General features: G+C 37.2%; 1 protein-coding gene across 9 annotated transcripts in view; it reads right to left on the bottom strand.

Moving 5' to 3' along the window:
* stau (double-stranded RNA-binding protein Staufen) overlaps positions 1-18652 on the bottom strand; it is a 185604-nt gene that overhangs the window by 3291 nt on the left and 163661 nt on the right. For all 9 annotated transcript variants that reach the window (XM_081755796.1, XM_081755798.1, XM_081755801.1 and 6 more), the window contains 2 exons: positions 9327-9425; positions 4526-4632 (listed from right to left, as the gene is read on the bottom strand). In XM_081755796.1, coding sequence (XP_081611922.1) covers positions 4526-4632; positions 9327-9425 — 206 coding nt within the window. The remainder of the gene's footprint in view (positions 1-4525; positions 4633-9326; positions 9426-18652) is intronic.

Genomic DNA, 18652 nt, shown 5'->3' with positions numbered 1-18652 from the left:
TCGTAATGAATCAAATTGAGACTTTTTTAAAGCTCTGATATCCAACCACAAAGTAATATAGCCTTATCTTGAAGTTACGAGTTTTTTTCTACTACGATCTGCTTCCTACAGTTTTTTTTTTCCCTCGCTGTATTCATAAAAATTAGCTGGGAACATTACGAGGTGAGCGAACAATATGCTTTTACGGATTCATCTAACAAGTACAGCATAAAATGAGTGAAATGGCTCTAGAATAATACCAATTTTAATTTTTGAAAAAGGACCCCGCTCAGAGCTTATGGAAATCTGGTTTCCGTTAAATTTGCTGGCACTGTAGTATTTGTGTATTTTGGTAAGTCTCAATGGGCACAAAGCCAAAAAACACACGTTTCTGAAATATCCGCTGATTATTACAGTTACTTAAAAGGCATACACTTCCTCGTAAACTGAAAATAACAATTAGGTTGACATTTTATGTATGAAGTAGTCTCACTAGGGTATACTAGGGTTTTTGGGGTCGCTGATTAAGAATCCGAGGTCAGTTGACCTCCAACACATCAGGCTCAAGGTCATTTGAAGGTCAAATCGAGAGGTAACATTCCAAAAATCTGAACAGAAAGTACATAAAAGTTTTTTCGAGTTGCTGGATCCGATTATGTCATTTTCTTGAACTGACAAGGTCATTTGAAGATCAAACTTAAAAAACTATATGATAAAATCTGAAAAAATTCATAGATTGGGTTTTAAGTTCTACCAGGATTGTTACGTTTTAGAATGTTTTCAAGATTTAGAAAGGCTACTCAATATCACTTTTGGATACGCTTTGCAGTGAATGATACAAATTGCTGGCCATGGAATTGCAATTGTTTTCAGGACGGGCTTGACATCAAGAACAAATCAAATATCCTAATCGAGGTTTACTGGAATACATACAATATGCTGGTAATCGTAATGTGAACAACGATGGAAATGAAGGTGAAATACTGGAGGTCGAAGTGCAAGAGTGATGAGATGTAGAACAAATCTTTACTGAAGAAGAAGACACTGTAAATGACTGACTGGAACACTAAATGGACAACATTAATGGTAAATTCGATTATCATTGACCTCGGATTTGGAATCAGTTACCCTAAAACATATATATATCACTTTTTTAGATTTTTCATACGGTTTTTCAAGTTTGACCTTGAAATGACACTGAAATGACCTTGTCGGATCAAGAAAATGATATAATCGGATTCAGCGACTCGAAAAACCTTTATTATGTACTTTTTGTTCACATTTTTGCAACGGTGCCTCTCGATTTGATTTTCAAATGACCTTGAACCTGACGTGATGGAGATCAACCGACATCGGATTCTTAATCAGGGACCCCAAAAACCCCACTATACCCTAGTGAGACTCGTTCATACCTGTCACATAAAATATCAACCTAATTATTATTTTCAGTTTACGAGGGAGTGTATGTCTTTAAGTGACGATAATAATCAGCGGATCTCTCAAAAACGTATGGTTTTTTGGTTTTGTGCCCATTGAGACCTTTCATTATGGGATCAAAATACATAACATACTGCAATACCAGCCAATTTAACGGAAACCGGACGTTTCCATAGACGCGCCTCCTGTTTTCTCTTTATTTTTATCGAATAACTTAAAGACCATGAAGAAACAAGAATCTAGAGACACTTTTAAGTAAACGAGGAACTGTTTTCAGCTTTTCCTGATACCATAAATCTTAGGGAGCAGTTTAATATACGAAAGACAGGTTCGCGGTGCCTCAGTGTTAGAGCATTCGCCTCTGGTGCACGGGGTCCTTGGTTCGGCCCCAGCTCACGCTAAGTTTTTTCAGATTGATAATACACCGCAGCAATTCAGAGATAATGATGTCTAACTTTTTACTGAATAACAAGAAAATTACTACGTGTTGAGTAATGAAACTTTCAGAACTTACAGGTAATAGATGCACCTACATATCGTGCACAGGGAATTATTTCATGTGATCTCCTTTCCGAGATATAGTCCTATAAACATTAGTCTACCAAAAATGTGTGATAAAATACGCACTTTTTCATTAATTCCTATTTGTTTCTCACTACACAATACAGAGAAAATTTCTGTGTCTTAAGTATTGAAAAGACAACATTCCAACAATTCTAACAAGGTACGACAATGCAATATAAGTCTTGAGTGAACGTCAGGGCAGTACCGCGAAGTCAGGGCCCTATCTTTATGAAATGAATAGTAAGTTGGTGTAGTATATTTGAATAAGCAACATATTATGAAGGTATCAAGTATGGATCATGTCTGATTAAGTATATATTAACTGTCCTGCATCTAATTTAACATTTTCGCCTCGTAACATTCTCTCGGGTTACCGAGGTGGATGTCAGATAGCAGTTTAGCAGTGAAAAGGTTAAGAAATTTTCCAAGTAAGCCTGAGAGGATGTTAGGTGGCAAAAAGTTGAGTACTTAACCAAATACAATTCACACTTGATATCCTCATAACATGTTTATTGAGAAACACTCTGCCACTTAAAGCTATGTTTCTCATATTAATACCCAATCAATAACACGTATGTTCTTTTTATACATCCTTTTTTCTTCAATCTTACTATTTTAACAACATGTGCTCCATAACAGCAGTTACTACCTTAATCTTCAACTACTTACAGATGGAACCTTCAAAGCTTTTTCTTTGCGCACTCTCTCTCTCTCTCTTTCTCTCTCTCTCTCTCTCTCTCTCTCTCTCTATATATATATATATATATATATATATAATTTCCGCTTTACTGTCATTGCCTTGCTAGTAAACAGCCTTTTGCTTCCGTCGTTTCAAACACTTTTTGGCGTAATTAGTCTACTAATTAATGTTCGCTAATGGATGCTACAGAGTAATATTAATAATTAAAATAATCACTAGCCTTGTATTCCGAAAGAATTTTGTATTTTATAATTTCGACCCTCGCTGGGGTCCTCCTAACTAACTGCTCTTGCTGCTATTCACTTCCATGAATGCTCTCCGTAAGGGAACATTGACACACCAAAATTACGAATCTGACCAAACATAACATTATTATTTAGAACCTCATACATAATCACTTTTGACACTCTATTCTTGAAAACAATTATAAGCATATGAATCGTAAAAATGGTTTATTCACAAAGTAAACCACTAATAACGGTAAGAAACTATGTACCAACGTTCAAACATATTTCTTCCAACGCTACTACACAAAATGAATCATATTTACATAAAACATTTTTTCACTTATCCACAATTTGCTTGCTGAAATAGCTAAACTCAACTCTTCCTCTACGATTTTTTTTTCCTTTTGATAAAATTTGGGAATTCAAAACTTAATACCTTTTTTTCAGAATCACTTGTGTCATCTTTGTTTTTTCTAGTAGTTTGTGCTAGGGATGGCCACAAAGTTCCGGTTCCGCGAAAAACCGGTTCCGGACCTGGATCCGAAAACGGTTCCAGAATCGGATCTTAAGAACCGGTTCCAGATCTGGATCTGAAAACCCGGTTCCAGAACCGGATCTTAGGAACCGAACCGGTTCCAGACCTGGATCCGAAAGCCCCCAAAGACCCGTAAAGGAGGCACAAAGTTCACCTTCAAAAAAAATGCAAAGAGGATCATGCGCTTGTGCCTTCCCCGCCCAGACCCGCTTGTGCCCCCAGAAAAAAATTTTTTGTCCACCAGTGGGTGTTTAGCCAAATGAGTTGGCCAGTTACCCAGTTTATTTAGTCAAATGAGACAAGCTGCAGCCGCCTGGGCGCCTGCCTGTCGCTTCCACCATTTCATCTAGCATACTGTTCACAGCCTGCCAGCAGCTCGGGTTTAGCGTAGGGATGGTCACAAAGTTTCGGTTCCAGCGGAACCGGTTCTTGGAGATCCGGTTTTCAGAACCGGATCCGGTTCCAGGCTTGGATCCAAAGAACCGGTTCCAGACCTGGATCTGAAGGGTTCCAGACCTGGATCTTCTAGAACCGGATCCGTTCAGATCCGAAAACCGGTTCCACCAGGAACCGGTTCTGGCAATCCCTAGTTTGTGCTTCAAGAAAAACACCGATTTGAGCAGAATGGAATGTTGGGGATGAACACTCAAGAAAATGACTAACCACAAGACTCCAGTGAGGGTCAAAATTATATGAATAAAACAACAAATATTCTTTTGGAATACAAAGTTAGTGCTTATTTTAATTATTAGTGTTCTAATGCTTACTACAGAGGAAACTAACAAACCAAACACTTCGAATTGATTCGCTCAAAACAGTATTATATAAAAAGTATCAAACTGACAACTGTGAATTTCACCTGTTTATTTGAATGCGAAATGTTTTGACAATTCGTACGAGCAAAACGGCACATCTGGGGTGAATAATGGAGTTAGAAACATTCATAACGTCTCACAATTTCCTATATAGGTATATACATGCCACTGGATAACAACTCAATCACCTATACTTTGTACTCCATTCTATCTAATAGAACTTCAATCAGTTCAATATGTTAGAGCGATGTGACCTATCTTAACTTACCCGTCTCCTCCTGCAAGTGTTTTTATATCCTTTTTCAGAGAGCTACCAGACGGCGTCACTGAGTCCAGTCCGAGTTCAGATAAGGCGCGTAGAGCTGCTAGTGCTGCCTGTAGAACACAACATAATTTTATATAAATACCTTTTTCCAATTTTTGTAAATAATGCAATAAAGAAATAAATAATGAGGAGGAATGATGCAATTTTCGAAGGCTTGTTACTAGGCTTTTCTCATTAAATCTGTGACGCACGGGTTGGTAAAATTTACTAATCAAAATTCTTTTCTGGAACAATTCTATACCTAATGCTTTCAGTATTAAAAATAATTTAAGTTCTATCACTCTAGTAGAGCTTTCCTCGAACTTCCTTTTCTTCTGTTCTACTTAGACAATCCCTTTATTTCTCTTTCACTTGCAATTAACACTTGATTTGACTTAATTTTGAGTTTAGCGTTCGTTTCAGCAGCGAGACCACATGAAATGGACCTATAGCTTAACATGGGATCCAGAACAGTAAGATTATAAAGATTCTTTCACAATTCATTTTATCGTGTTCTGTCAAAATTTAATTTGATCTTGTTCTATGCCTGGAACGAAGTAAATCAGACTAAATTTTAAAAGAAGACGATAAAATAAATAATGACGAAGATTTAAACTTGTCTTCTAGAAAAGTTACGAAAATGAGATACGCCCTTTTGTCTCGAGAGGGACGATATCATATATGTATCATGTATATATGTGTGTGAGCAAATTGGACCTTACTCAAGTTTGTATTTACTCTGCTCCACATCTCTCCTCACCGTCATCAAACTTAAAAGACCATATTTTACTTGCAGGAAGAGATGGATGATTTTTTCTTTCTTTCTTTGAACAGTTTCGAAAGTTCAACTGAAGAAACAACAGTTCGTTTTGTCTTTCTTTTCTAGGGCACGGTGGTTCAATGACAGAGCGGCCATCTTTGATGCGAAAGGTTCCTGATTCGGATCTTGCTTTTGTTTCTATTTCCTATATACATATATGTTCATTTGCTACACGATACTCGTTAGATATCCGGAATCTATAATTTCTACATTCGCTACATCAATGTTAACCAGTACTGGGTTGAAAAATAGGGCTTGGAGTAATTCAGGATTTAGGATTTAGATTTCTGGGCTTTCGGCATCAATGGCCATTTAGCCCGTCACGGATGAAGGATGATGTCCTTCATCCGGGGAAAGGGAAGGAAGAAAGCGGCCTGGGACCTATACATTAGGTACCACCCCAGCATTTGCCTGGTGTGAATGAGGAAAGCACAGAAAAACCTCATTCAGGATGGCTGGCCTGAAAAAGGCTTTTTACACTTTTTCGGCCGACTGCCCCTACCGGGAATCGAATCCGGGACTGCTCGCACCGAAGGCGAGAGCGTTAGCGACTACACTTCAGTCATGCTTAAACAACAGATATCTTCCATAATTGGCGCATTCGCTAAATATAAGCTGTTTTTGTATGTTTATGTTAACTTCTAGATTTAGTCACATTTTCTATTACACAGTTATGAGATTTTTCTCTGAGCTTCTTTATCTTTCTTTTCTTCTGTTTGTAATTTTAAACTAGGATAGAGTAAATAATCCATACAAGAGAAAGAAAGAAAAAAAGATTCTGTGCAAACTTTTTAAAGAGCAAGCGTTCGAAGTTAATTTGTTATAATTTCTGCTAAAATAGTGCGACATGAGTTGCTTATTGATTGTAAAAGCTTAGTCCTTTAATAGCTTTAGTCCTATATATAATTAATATGTTATGTTGCGAAAATTAATTAATATGCAGAAATAAACTGCATGCTTTCGTAGATCTTTCAGAACCTCCGTAAAAAAAGGTTTCTATAATACTATGTCTATTGCTTAAGATGTTGCGACTCTTGAACTGCTTCTAATGTCAATATCATCTACTGAGATTTAAGTTCGTATCTCGAAGTAATAAGCGGTAACGAACGCCCGCCGTATTTTTAATAGTAATGTGAGAGGACATTATTTATCACAACAGCCATTCAATGTTACGTTAAAAGAATAAACAACCTGGGTCAATCTTTCTTCGTTGACATATTGCTGATATTCAATTTTACGTTTTTTCCGATTATGATAATTTACCTCAATTAGAGTGCTTCCTATATAATATATTTACATGAACTTACTTAAAGGCGAGTAGTCGTGCACATGGACTGTGTATATTATTTATGTTCAATTAAGCATAGTATAGAATGATGGTACCTACGAGTATGTTTTTATGTCTTCTCAAGGTATTTTACTGATTGTACTATCTGCATCGTATACGAACACATCACTTTATACTTCATAAGAGATCTGTCATATTTATAATAGTCCTGCGTCAATGTCTATTTAGAAGATGGCATATGTCGGAGAAGGTTATAGTGGACAACATCGTGCCCGTGGATTCTCTTTCCTCTCACATTCTCATCGTTCCAATCTACCTATACAAAATTGAAAGTGACTAAGTTTGTGACTTCATAACTCTTGAAGCACCCGATTGATCTCAATCAAATTTTAAACATGGATGAAGTTCGGGCCTTGGATGATTTTTATCATTTCACTTTCACGATGCAACTTAGGGGGGGAAGGTGATATTTACAAATGATCGAAATTGACCGATATTAGTATCGAATCCATGGTTTTCGGGGCCACTGAGATGAACAGTGACACTTCAGATGTTATTTAAATCCAAATTTAGCCCCACAACTTGGGGGATACCTAAAAATGATCGAAAATGACCGATATTAGTGTCGAAGTTACAGTTTTCGGGGTCGCTGAGACGAACAATGACACTTCCGATGCCGTTCAAATCCAAATTCACCCATTTATGTCCAAAATGAAACGTATTCTCCTCATGCGAAGAATGGGTATTAACGCTAGGATTTTCATAATCATTCTCTTTAGTCTAAAGAGAATAAAAGTGGGAACTTAAAAAAAAAAAAAATCATGTAAGTTTCTTTCTTAATTGTATAACGAAAAACCACATTTATTTCCACAATGTTGTTCCATTCGATGCGCCTTGATAGTAATTTGCTGATGAAGTAGCAGAATGGTAACGAAAAAATGGGATGACTTACAAAAAGTGCTTTAGACAATTATTCTGAAAGAAATTATGTTTTTGAGAAACAGTTGTAGCGTTACTGATGGAAGTAACAACGACGAAAGTATCAAATGCAAACGCAATGATCATGCGCAGGTCTTTCTAACTTATAAATAAATAAATAAATAAATAAAAAAAAAATCAGTGCTATTTCAGATGTAAGTCTTTACTGGTTAGTTTATATAAATTTTTATATTTTATTATGCTTCCAACTACTGTCATAAATCCTTAAGTATGATTCTCTAATTACTTCTAAAGTTATTTTATATGACAATTGTCAACTTAGAGCTTCGCCGGGGGAAACGAAGCATGAAGTAAGTATACAATCATACTAACAAGTAACGGAACATGAGAAAAGAACTAATACAATAAGATAGAAGAATACTAACACATTTATATACGAAAAATGGGAAAGAGTATTCGACAAAACAAAAGAGAGAGAGAGAGAAAAATGAAATTTCTAGTTTAACATCCCAGTCTTAGCCTGTATGATAACGAGCCGGATGAATAATAAGTGAACGATTATGACACACTTGATGGAATTAGAATGTGGGAGGAAACGGAAGATTCCGAAGAAACTGTTGTCCACAAGCTCATATGGCCAGGATCAAACCAGGGACCCTCGCATCAAAGGTGAGCTATCTTCCACTGAGCCACAGTGCCCCACTACCACAGAAGAAAAAATAAAACGTGGTAATTCATTTACTTAGGAGTATTTCAATACATGTACACACAATTTATCGTAAGGAAAGGGAAAACTCGAGCAGTCGCTTCTAATATACAACTTAATGCAAAGAGTGGATTTACATATATACACAATAGTTATCAAAACAATGGAAACGCTTATAGATGGACTGAGGTGTGTATGCAGCCCGACTGTTGTTTATTGTTTAGGTGATCATCTGTAGTACGTCAGGAGGAGTACAGCGCAGCCATGTGTTAAATCAGGAGGAGATGCAAAATGAGCGACCTCTGAGATTCAAAGAGACCAAACTATTGGTGCGCAGTTAGTTAGCTGAAGTCAATCTACGGTTGCCAGTGTAATAAATGTTTTAGGGCAGTTTACACAGTTCCCTAAGATAAAGATGAAACTGCTTGAAGCGGAGTATCACGAACACTGGGATGAAATACATCTCTGGTATCTTTAGTTTTGACTCCGGAGCAGATTATCTTTTCTGTAGTAAAATATTTCTCTGGAAACTAATCTCAAATTATACGCCTCAATTCCAAGCCGAATTAAGGGTTGTTCTCTAAAGCTAACGGAGGTCCCATGCCGTTTTAACACGTTGGCTACCGAGACCCTTTTCTGAGTTATCCCCGTACATACCTTTGATGCATTTTTACAGTTCTCAGCTTTTCTGATTGAAATGTATAAGACATATCTAATTTAATCAGATTAGATAGTTTTTACTGAGGATATCACCAATGAGTCCCATGGTAGCCAACGTGTTAAGCACGTAAGTTACCGGTACATTTTCTTCAGACGTGATATATATACTTATTGAAAAAAAGTACTCCTGATGCAGAACCAGCTTCAATAATTAAATGGATGGGGAAAATGTTTATAGATTTATTTAGGTACGCAATATAACACAAAATCCAGATAATAGCAAAAGTAAAGTATGTTGATTTTTCAGTTTCAATAATAATTTGAAGCATAGCATTCACGCTGCATTCATTACCTGATCATGCGAGGCATCGATTGTTGAGCCTGCTCCATGACACACTTGAGCTGGATCGGTTGAAAGAGATACCAGACTCAGGAACTCGCTCTGGTTTCCCTGTAAAAAATATATTTCAGATTCTTTCAGCTTGGTTCAATACAGGAAGTGAAAAATAATTTAACGAATAGATAGTTACAAAATCGAGTAAATTATCTTAGTATAGGCAAATTACGGTTGGAGACGGAAAAAAATATTAGAAAACAAATTTTCATTTTAACACATTTTATGAACTCCCCTGATACTCCACAGAAAAGTCCTAAAAAATCCCACGTGGGCAACCGCCTGAAAAGACGTCATCAATATGGCGGCCATACAACTACGACTACTTATGCGGTAATCTCTCATCACAGAACTGAGATACAAACTTCGTTCTGGCGCTAAATTAAAGATAAGGCATTGTATAAGTGATTTCAGCTAATATCATTCTTACGTGCTGCCGCCATTTTTAAATATGGCGGTTATTATCTTAAAAATTAATTTTCTCCGTTTCATTTTATTTGTTTTAAAGTAAATTACTATGAAACTACCAGATATACGGAAAAACACCTCAAAGTAAATGTTATAGAGTGGAGTCTCACTTTTCTAATGATATCAATATTATTTCTGTATCTTAACAATTAAGTGAACTACTCCATTTTCTGTAGCGCAAGGTGTTGAATTTTTAGCACTTAGATTACGCTAAACATGTGAGAATATTTTTACAATTAAAGGCGGAAAAACGTTTGGAAAACAAACTTTTAACACGTTTTCTTTAAACCGCTGCGACTTCTGAGAGAATCGTCAAAAATAGCACACGAGCAACCACCTGAAATGACGTCATCAATATGGCGAGCATGCGAATACATTCATTTATGCTTATAGGAAATATCTCATCACAGAACTGAGATATGAACGTCGTTCTGGTGCCAAGTTAAAGTTACATGATTCAAATGATTTCAGTTAATATCGTTCTTTTATGTTACCGCCATTTTAAGGTGTACCGGATATTATCTTAAAAAATAATTTACTCCGTTTCATTGTATTTGTTTCAAATCAGATTATCAAACTACCAGATACATACATAAGAAATAGTTTTAGTATTTCAAAGTAACATTGATATCGCTAATTTACTATACTTTGTAATGGAAATAGTCTGCACTTTACATTGATATTACCAAACAAAATTATTATTTAAAATAGTAAATATTAAATGCTTTTGTTATAAAATAACATATTTAAAATTTTGTTTAACAACATAACATATATATATTTAATAAAAATTTAAAAACCCTTTACTGCATTACAAATTGCATAACCTAGCTCTCTACAATTTCCTTTTAACTGTTTCATTCATTAATGTTTCAAAATCGTTTAGAAGATTATTTCTAACTTTCTTTAAGATCTTTACAAATATAATCGTCGTCTTCTAATGAATTTAATACTAGTTTGTGCATGATTCTCCCGCACATTCTCCACACATGGATGTGCAGTGGAGCATTGGTCGAAGTGATGCGGTATGAGGTAGGGATGGCCAAAAATTTTCGGATACGGATATCCCGGATCCAGTGAGATCCGGATCCGGATCTTGCCGGATCCGGACCTAGATCCGGATCTCGGATCCGAAACTCAGATCCGGATCTCGGATCTGGATCCGAAATTCGGATCTCGGATCTGGATCCGGAACTCGGATCTCGGATCTGGGTCCGGATCTCGGATCTGGATCCGAAACTCGGATCTAGATCCGAAATTCGGATCTCGGATCTGGATCCGAATCTCAGATATTGATTCGTATCCAAACCTACATCTGAAATTGTGATGATAAAATTGAATATCTAAAATTCGTCAAAACTTTTTTCGGATTCACTAATATAGTAGGATGCTGTGCTTTTAAATGTTTCCATAACACGTTTGTGCTACCTTTGTTCTTTATGTTATTTTAACCTTGCAATATTTACTTTCTTATATAAACTTTCTTATTTTCTCATATACAAATGAAATATCTTTTAGATAAGACCCTTCTAATCGCAGGAATACTGGACAAAACAAACTCTTTATTAATAGTAGTTTCTGACTCACTATAGTCCAACCATCAACAAATCTTTCACTTCGAAGGTACAACAAAAAATATAGACTGGTTGGCGCGGAACAACAGTAGATCTTTAAACATACACACGAGAATTTCAGGAGAGCGATATGGTTGTGTAGTATTATTAGTATTAATAAAAGTGTTCGTTGTACGACTTTATTACCTAACTTATGGCTTGCCCTTCTGAGGTCAGGAGTTTGTTGAAGGAGTAAATATAAAAGAGATTTCTGTTATTTATTCTTCACCCTCCAGGTTTCTTTAATCATACATTGCAGGACGTAACCAAAACATATCCATGCATCGTATCATTGAAGCGTTTTGTGTTTTGTATATTAGTGTTCAAAAATATTTAACATATTCGCATTTGTTCATGTGATCTCAGGTTCAATTCTCGGTGGAACATACATGAGATAATTGAAAGCTGAAACAATATGAAAATAGTATTTAAAAGTCAGGAAATTAATATTAAAACTTTAGCTATCTATTGTGACTGTAAGGCTATAGTTAAATTAACTCACACGTTTCGTGAAGATATATTAAGTCGTTATTGTTTATTTACTATAAGCTACCAGATACATCCTCAGAGGCCACTTTACACTGTAATAATCAACAGATGAAAACATTGGGAAAGGAATGGAAGGAAGGTCTCCAGAGCCTTAGATCAAGGTACTAACCTAGCATTTGCCCAGTATAACTGAGGAACAACCCTGGAAAATCCTCAGTCAGGATAGCTGGTCTCCGAATTCGAACTCGGTATAATCCAATTGCGAAGCAAGAATCCTAACAAGTAGCCTGAGCTCACTCCGTATTATTATTATTATTATTTAATTAACGTAATGTTCTAAAATTAGTGCAAATTAAACCCTACTTTCTTTATTGCTGATGATATAGTTAATAAGCCTACATGAGACATCAGTCTCCCATTACATAGGCCTTGCTCAAGAAAGAATACCAGAACTGGAATTCAGGAAGCGGGGGTGAAGAGATTAATGAGGATGAGGAAACTATGTGCGATGCAAAAACTGAGAAATTATGACTTCATCACAGATATATTCACTTACATACGTCAATTAATATTTCTCTGATACAGGGCACTCTACTTTCTATAGTGGCAAGGAAATGGCCCGCTTTTGTAAACAAAACATTAAGCACGTGCATATAGGCACAATATCCGTGCAAAGAAACATAGGTAAAACTAGAAAAAAAATAGGGAAAGCGAGGGGAAAGTGATAAAACGCCATTCAGCTTAAAAAAAAAAAAAAAAAAAAAAAAGCTGAAAATAACTTAGAGCTACGAAAGACGCGAGGCGAATTTTATTGAAATGATTGTTTTTCCTTAGTGATTAGCTGTGCTAACTATGAACATGAATTAAAAAGAAAACAAGTAGCTAGCTTTGAGTTTCGCAAACTGGTTGAAAAGAAAATATTGGATAAAATTTAATAATAAAGAAGGCATTTATGATAATTAAAACAAATTAAATTCTTGGCACGACAGTCCTTTGGTTCCTATCATCGGGCTTACGTTCATTTGAAGCGAGATTTGAATGCAAGACATTTACAGTAAAAGGATCTACAGCCTAATGCCGCAGACCACTCGACTATGGCTGTCGGGTTTTCTCGGCTAATCTGTAGCACATTTACAGTAACTGATTATTTTAAAAGTTGCTCCTAAATACTGACAATCTAAGTTTTATGTATCAAATATTTCCTGCGATAATACCATACACTCTCCGACTTCTATAGACGAAAAGCTATAGTTACCCACATTATCTAATACAGAAATAAGTTTTGATTCTCTAATAGCTGCTGCTGGTGATAGTCAAGGTTCACCGAAGCATGATCCCAAACCCAAACTGAGATATTGATGTCACTGGAACGCCTGAAAAGTCATTGTGGGTAAGTGAATTGCCCACTTGTCAGGATGAAGGGCGATGGTGATGTGAAATGCAGGGCTGTCAGAGGTACTACTTATAATAATTGGATTTGTAATATTCTATGTTGCCGTAAACCCTCTTCAAGAAGATAACTGTTAATTTTAGCTTTGAAAATGTTACATAAAGAGTTTTATTGCTATCATTAGGTTGCATATAAATCTCTTTATTCCGGAATTATCGGACTTATTTTACCGCTTAACTTTCACATCTCTTCTGATTTACGAATATTTAAATCACGATTATCCCCTTAAGGTCAATTAGTGATATTTTAACTTATTTCGAACCAACTATGTATATGGCTAGTCTTGTTATATGGGAATAATTGAGACTAGAAGCAGTCTACAGGCTACGTTCAAAAGAATCTTGTCCGACCTCCTGATAAACCACGTCTTTCAGCAAGGTGAATTGTGGCAATCCGATACTAACATGAGGAAATCTTCCGCTTCAAGTGAAAGCTTCCATAAGAATCAGCACCCTAATCAGTGGTATGTGCCTTGCTAATTTTTCTCCAATGTGAAAGTACCTAATTTTATTGTTAAAAATGAAAAGGTTTTTATTTCAAACAAGTTGTCATTACAGTTTTCATATTTGAACACAACACTCATGAAAAGTCATGTTAAAGCGCGACTTACTCCTGAAAAAGAATATTTATCTGTTTTTAATTTCTCGTGTTCCTCAAACTACATGCGGAATTAGTGCAAGTGCCTTTCGCTCGCATTACCTAGGTACAAACGCAATGGCGTATTTAGGGGAGAGGCTTCCGGGCTTAAGCTCCCCCCCCCCCCCCGAAATCTTACTTACTATAGTAAACTATATGAAATATCTTGCAGAATTTTCACATTTTCAGGCAAAGCCTCCCCCCGAAACAAAATCGTAAATACGCCACTGTACAAACGGCTACGATCTTGGTACTAGCACATGTTTCGGTTTCCAGATCTCAAATATTTATATTTCAGCCTGATTCTATGTATGAATCCGAAATTTCAAATCTAGATAAGAGGCACCAAAATTCATAGTTTATTCTCGGTGCTCATATTGTGATTTATTAAATAATTATTAAATCTAATTGTAGGGTATACATTTGATATTTTGAGCAGACTGAGCAAGATAAATTTACGTAAAAAGTAGTCAATATTTGTCTTAACTGTTTATGTTTTCTTAACTGTCAATGAAATAGGTGCATTGAGGAATTTTAAATATTCATCTCGGTCCTGCAACCGAGTGGAACTAGATTCGACATTTGAGCTCTCATCCGGATCATTTTTTTTCTTAAGTAAGCCAAACATTTGATCTTTAGAGTAGAATGAAGGAAACAAATAGACTTGTCAATATTCGTCTTAATTTTCTGTTCTCTTCTTCACTGTCAGGACTTCGTGAAATTACTTTCGGCGAATTTTAGATATTCATGTTTATCATAATTTGGATGGGATGTGGGTTTGGATAAGAATCAAGATCCGAGATCCGAATCCAGATCCAAGATTCGAGATCCGGATCCAGATCCGAGATCCGGATCCAGATCCGAAATCCGAGATCCGGATCCAGATCCGAAATCCGAGATCCGGATCCAGATCCGAAATTCGAGATCCGGATCCAGATCCGAGATCCGGATCCAAAGGATCCGGATCCAAAGGATCCGGACCCAATCAGATCCGGATCTTCGGATCCGGCCATCCCTAGTATGAGGTAGGGTATGCCATATCGCCTCTGGTTTTTCAGTAATGAGGACATACTGTCTCTGGTTTTCCAGTGATCAAGGCAATATTTAAATATCCGGTATGTTGAGTCAAAATCATAATAAAACAAACCGCCTCTTTTTCCCCCCCACTTCGAACACTGCAGTGGAGTCCTCCTTTTCGGCACTTACAGTTTCTGGAACATCAGGATCGAGTGGTCTACTATATCTACATTTAAGTGCACGCGTGGAGGGCGAGCCTACGGCCGTTTGGTCTATTTGATGAACAGGCTCCGCCAAACAAGACATTGTGTCCGAAGTTCCTCGTTCTGACTCTTAGTCCTCGTGCACGTAGTGCACTGTCAAGATCTATCCCCCGACCTTGACACCTTGGCGTGTAACCCCTATTCTCTCAGGGAGTGGGGTACATCCACTGCGCGACAGAAGTTCTGCATACTGGTAAAAGAGAAATGCTAGCGAACCAATCCTTCCATGATCTGCTGGCATGGTACCCGTGCATTTCAGAGCAAGCTCATCTCCCACAAATACTCACCGTTACCCAGATTCCTGGGATTGGCCCCTATGAGCTACCGAATCCCATGGTATGACGGCAGCCAGGCAGATTGCAACCCAATTCGGGAGTCCCAAGCATTGCCCGAGGGAGCTAGTTCAATCCAGGGCCCTGCCTACCTCTATCGTTCAACTGGCAACTACCTTCGCGTATAGACGCACTACACACACGTCGAGATACTCCCACATTGGCCATTTCGGAGGATAGACTAAGCCTCACCTCCTCCGGTAGGGTATTGTCGAGCTTGTTGGAAGAGTCTATGAGGAAGAGCTGCTCGGGCTGCTGAACATTCGAGATAGTTACTTGATTCCAAGCACCACTCAAACCTATCTCCCTCTCACAGCATTCAGCCCACCACAAGGCATGCGATAACAGGTGTGTAATGAGAGGGTCATTCCCCCTTTCTCAGCACGGGTTGGGTGGCGCCGGGTAGCGTAGTCGCTGACGCTCTCGCCTTCGGTGCAAGCGGTCCCGGATTCGATTCCGGTGGGGTACTCGGTCGAAAAAGTGTAACACACTTTTTCAGGCCAACCACCCTGAACGAGGTTTTCCTCATTTATACCAGGCAAATGCCGGGGTGGTACCTAACTTATAGGTCCCAGGCCGCTTCCTTTCTTTCTTCCCTTTCCCGTATTGTGTGCTCACCGAGACGTCATCCCTCAAATCGTGAAGTGCTAAATGGCCTTAGATGCCCAAAGACCAGAAATCTAAATCCTAAATCCTAGCACGGGCTGGGACCGGCCACGGTGGGGTTTGGGCGGCGCGTGTACAAAGTGAACCGACAACATATTGTCTTTCAACATTTGTGAATATACAATCATATTTATTTACTCATCGACTTAAAATGTCCCTAGAGCACACTCAACCCCATTATAATACAAACATGCCTGTTTAAATTTACGTAGAAGATTTTTATCATCATCACTTGACCGCCATATTGATGATGTCGTGTTATGCCACTGCCTATTTCTATTTTTGGCAAGTTTTTATGGAGTTACAGACGCACAAAAGAATTATTGAAATACAAATTAGCTTTCCAAAAGTTTTTCGTCTTTAAAAGTATTTGTATATGTTTAGCGTAATCTAAGTGTTGAAGATAATACCCGACATATTTAAAAATGGCAATAACACATAAAAACTATATTAACAAATACATTTGAATCATGTAACTTTAACTTGGCACCAGAACAACGTTCTTATCTCAGTTTTGTGATGAGATATTTCCTATAAGCATAAATGAATGTATTCGCATGGTCGCCATATTGATGACGTTATTTTAGGTGGTTGCTCATGTGCTATTTTTGACGATTCTGTCGGAAGTCTCAGCGATTTAAAGAAAATGTGTTCAGTTTGTTTTTCAAACGTTTTTCCGCCTTTAATTGTAAAAATATTCTCACATGTTTAGCGTAATCTAAATGCTAAAAATTCAACACCTTGCGTTACAGGAAATGGAGTCGCTCGCTTAATTGTTAAGATACAGAAATAATATTGGTATCTTTAGAAAGGTGAGACTCCATTCTATAACGTTTACTTTGAGGTGTTTTTCCGTATATCTGATAGTTTCATAGTAATCTACTTTAAAATAAATAAAATGAAATGTTTAAGATAATAACCGCCATATTTAAAAATGGCGGTAACATGTAAGAACGATATTAGTTGAAATCACTTATACAAATGCCTTATCTTTAATTTGGCACCAAAACGAAGTTTGTATCTCAGTTCTGTGATGAGAGATTACCGCATAAGCATATACATGGCCGCCATATTGATGACGTCATTTCAGGCGGTTGCCCACGTGGGATTTTTTAGGACTTTTCTGTGGAGTATCATGGGAGTTCATAGAATGTGTTGCAATGAAAATTTGCTTTCTAATATTTTTTTCCCCATTTCGAGCCATTTTTGGCTAAATTTTCCTATGCTATCTTTCCTGACGTTTCAGCTCATTCGCGAAAAGGAAGAAAAAACGCATAGAGCCTACTAAATAAAAAAGAAGTATTTAACACTGTAATATTAAATAATCTAAACACTACAAAAATTGACGAATTTTGGGCATTACATACAACATAAAGTTCTAATAAGTATGGATTAACAAACACTTAATTTAGATCCTAAACCTAAAACTTTAGGTCTAGATCGGAGGAGGCCCGTATCCATGGGGGGTCTAGGGAGGGCCGGCCCCCCTAAACTTTGCACGGTAGACTGGCAAATGAACTATAATATGGTTGCATCGGCCCTCCCTAACTTCAGCCCCCCCCCCCTCACATTTTTGGACTGGCTACAGGCCTGGATCGGAGTCCCCTATCTTTTAGTTTCCCAACTTTTCTCTCAATGTTTGGTCAACATCGCAACGTTTGAGTGCCACACCGGGACTGAAACCTTGGACCACGCACACCATATTATTTTTGCTAATCATTTGGTAAAATTCAGGTTAGGGTGTTACTGAATTACTTTTGAATTTTTTTTTTTTCACTATTCCATTTTCCGAACAATAACATTTAAACTTGACTTGTTAACCCCCCCCCCCAAGGAAACCAAATTTAATCGGAATTGGGCCAGATAGTTTGAGCACGAATAATTATCGTTATATCACAACGCATACTGAAGTATTACACGTGATTTTGCAGGGGGCTTTTTAGCCCTTTATAATCAACATTCACCATTCCACAGATGTTTCAATTTTACATAGGTAAGCCAAGTTTGCTTAGTTTCTTTTAGCAACTTTGAAAGATAAAGTTTACTGTTTATTTAAAACTGGTAGCCTCCAACAACAAAACTAACAATAATATGTAAAATCGCCATGTACCATTCCCTAGATATTTCAAAGGTGTGCAAAGTTTGGCCAGTTACTGGTAGCAAGTATGGGAGATGAAGTTGTTTGTTTATTTAATAATGGTGACCTCCAACAACAAAACTAATAACAATATGTGAAATAAACATGTAACATTTCCTAGATATTTCCATCCCAAATAGATATGCCCCGTTTGGTCAGTTTCTGGTAGTAAGTGTGGATGATAAATGTTGATTCTCTATTTAACAGTGGTGG

This window comes from Thermobia domestica, chromosome 4 (genome assembly GCF_964235325.1).
Source record: "Thermobia domestica chromosome 4, izTheDome1.hap1.1, whole genome shotgun sequence".
In the NCBI taxonomy this organism is placed as follows: Eukaryota; Metazoa; Arthropoda; class Insecta; order Zygentoma; family Lepismatidae; genus Thermobia; species Thermobia domestica.
This window is presented reverse-complemented; position numbering and strand designations above follow the sequence as displayed.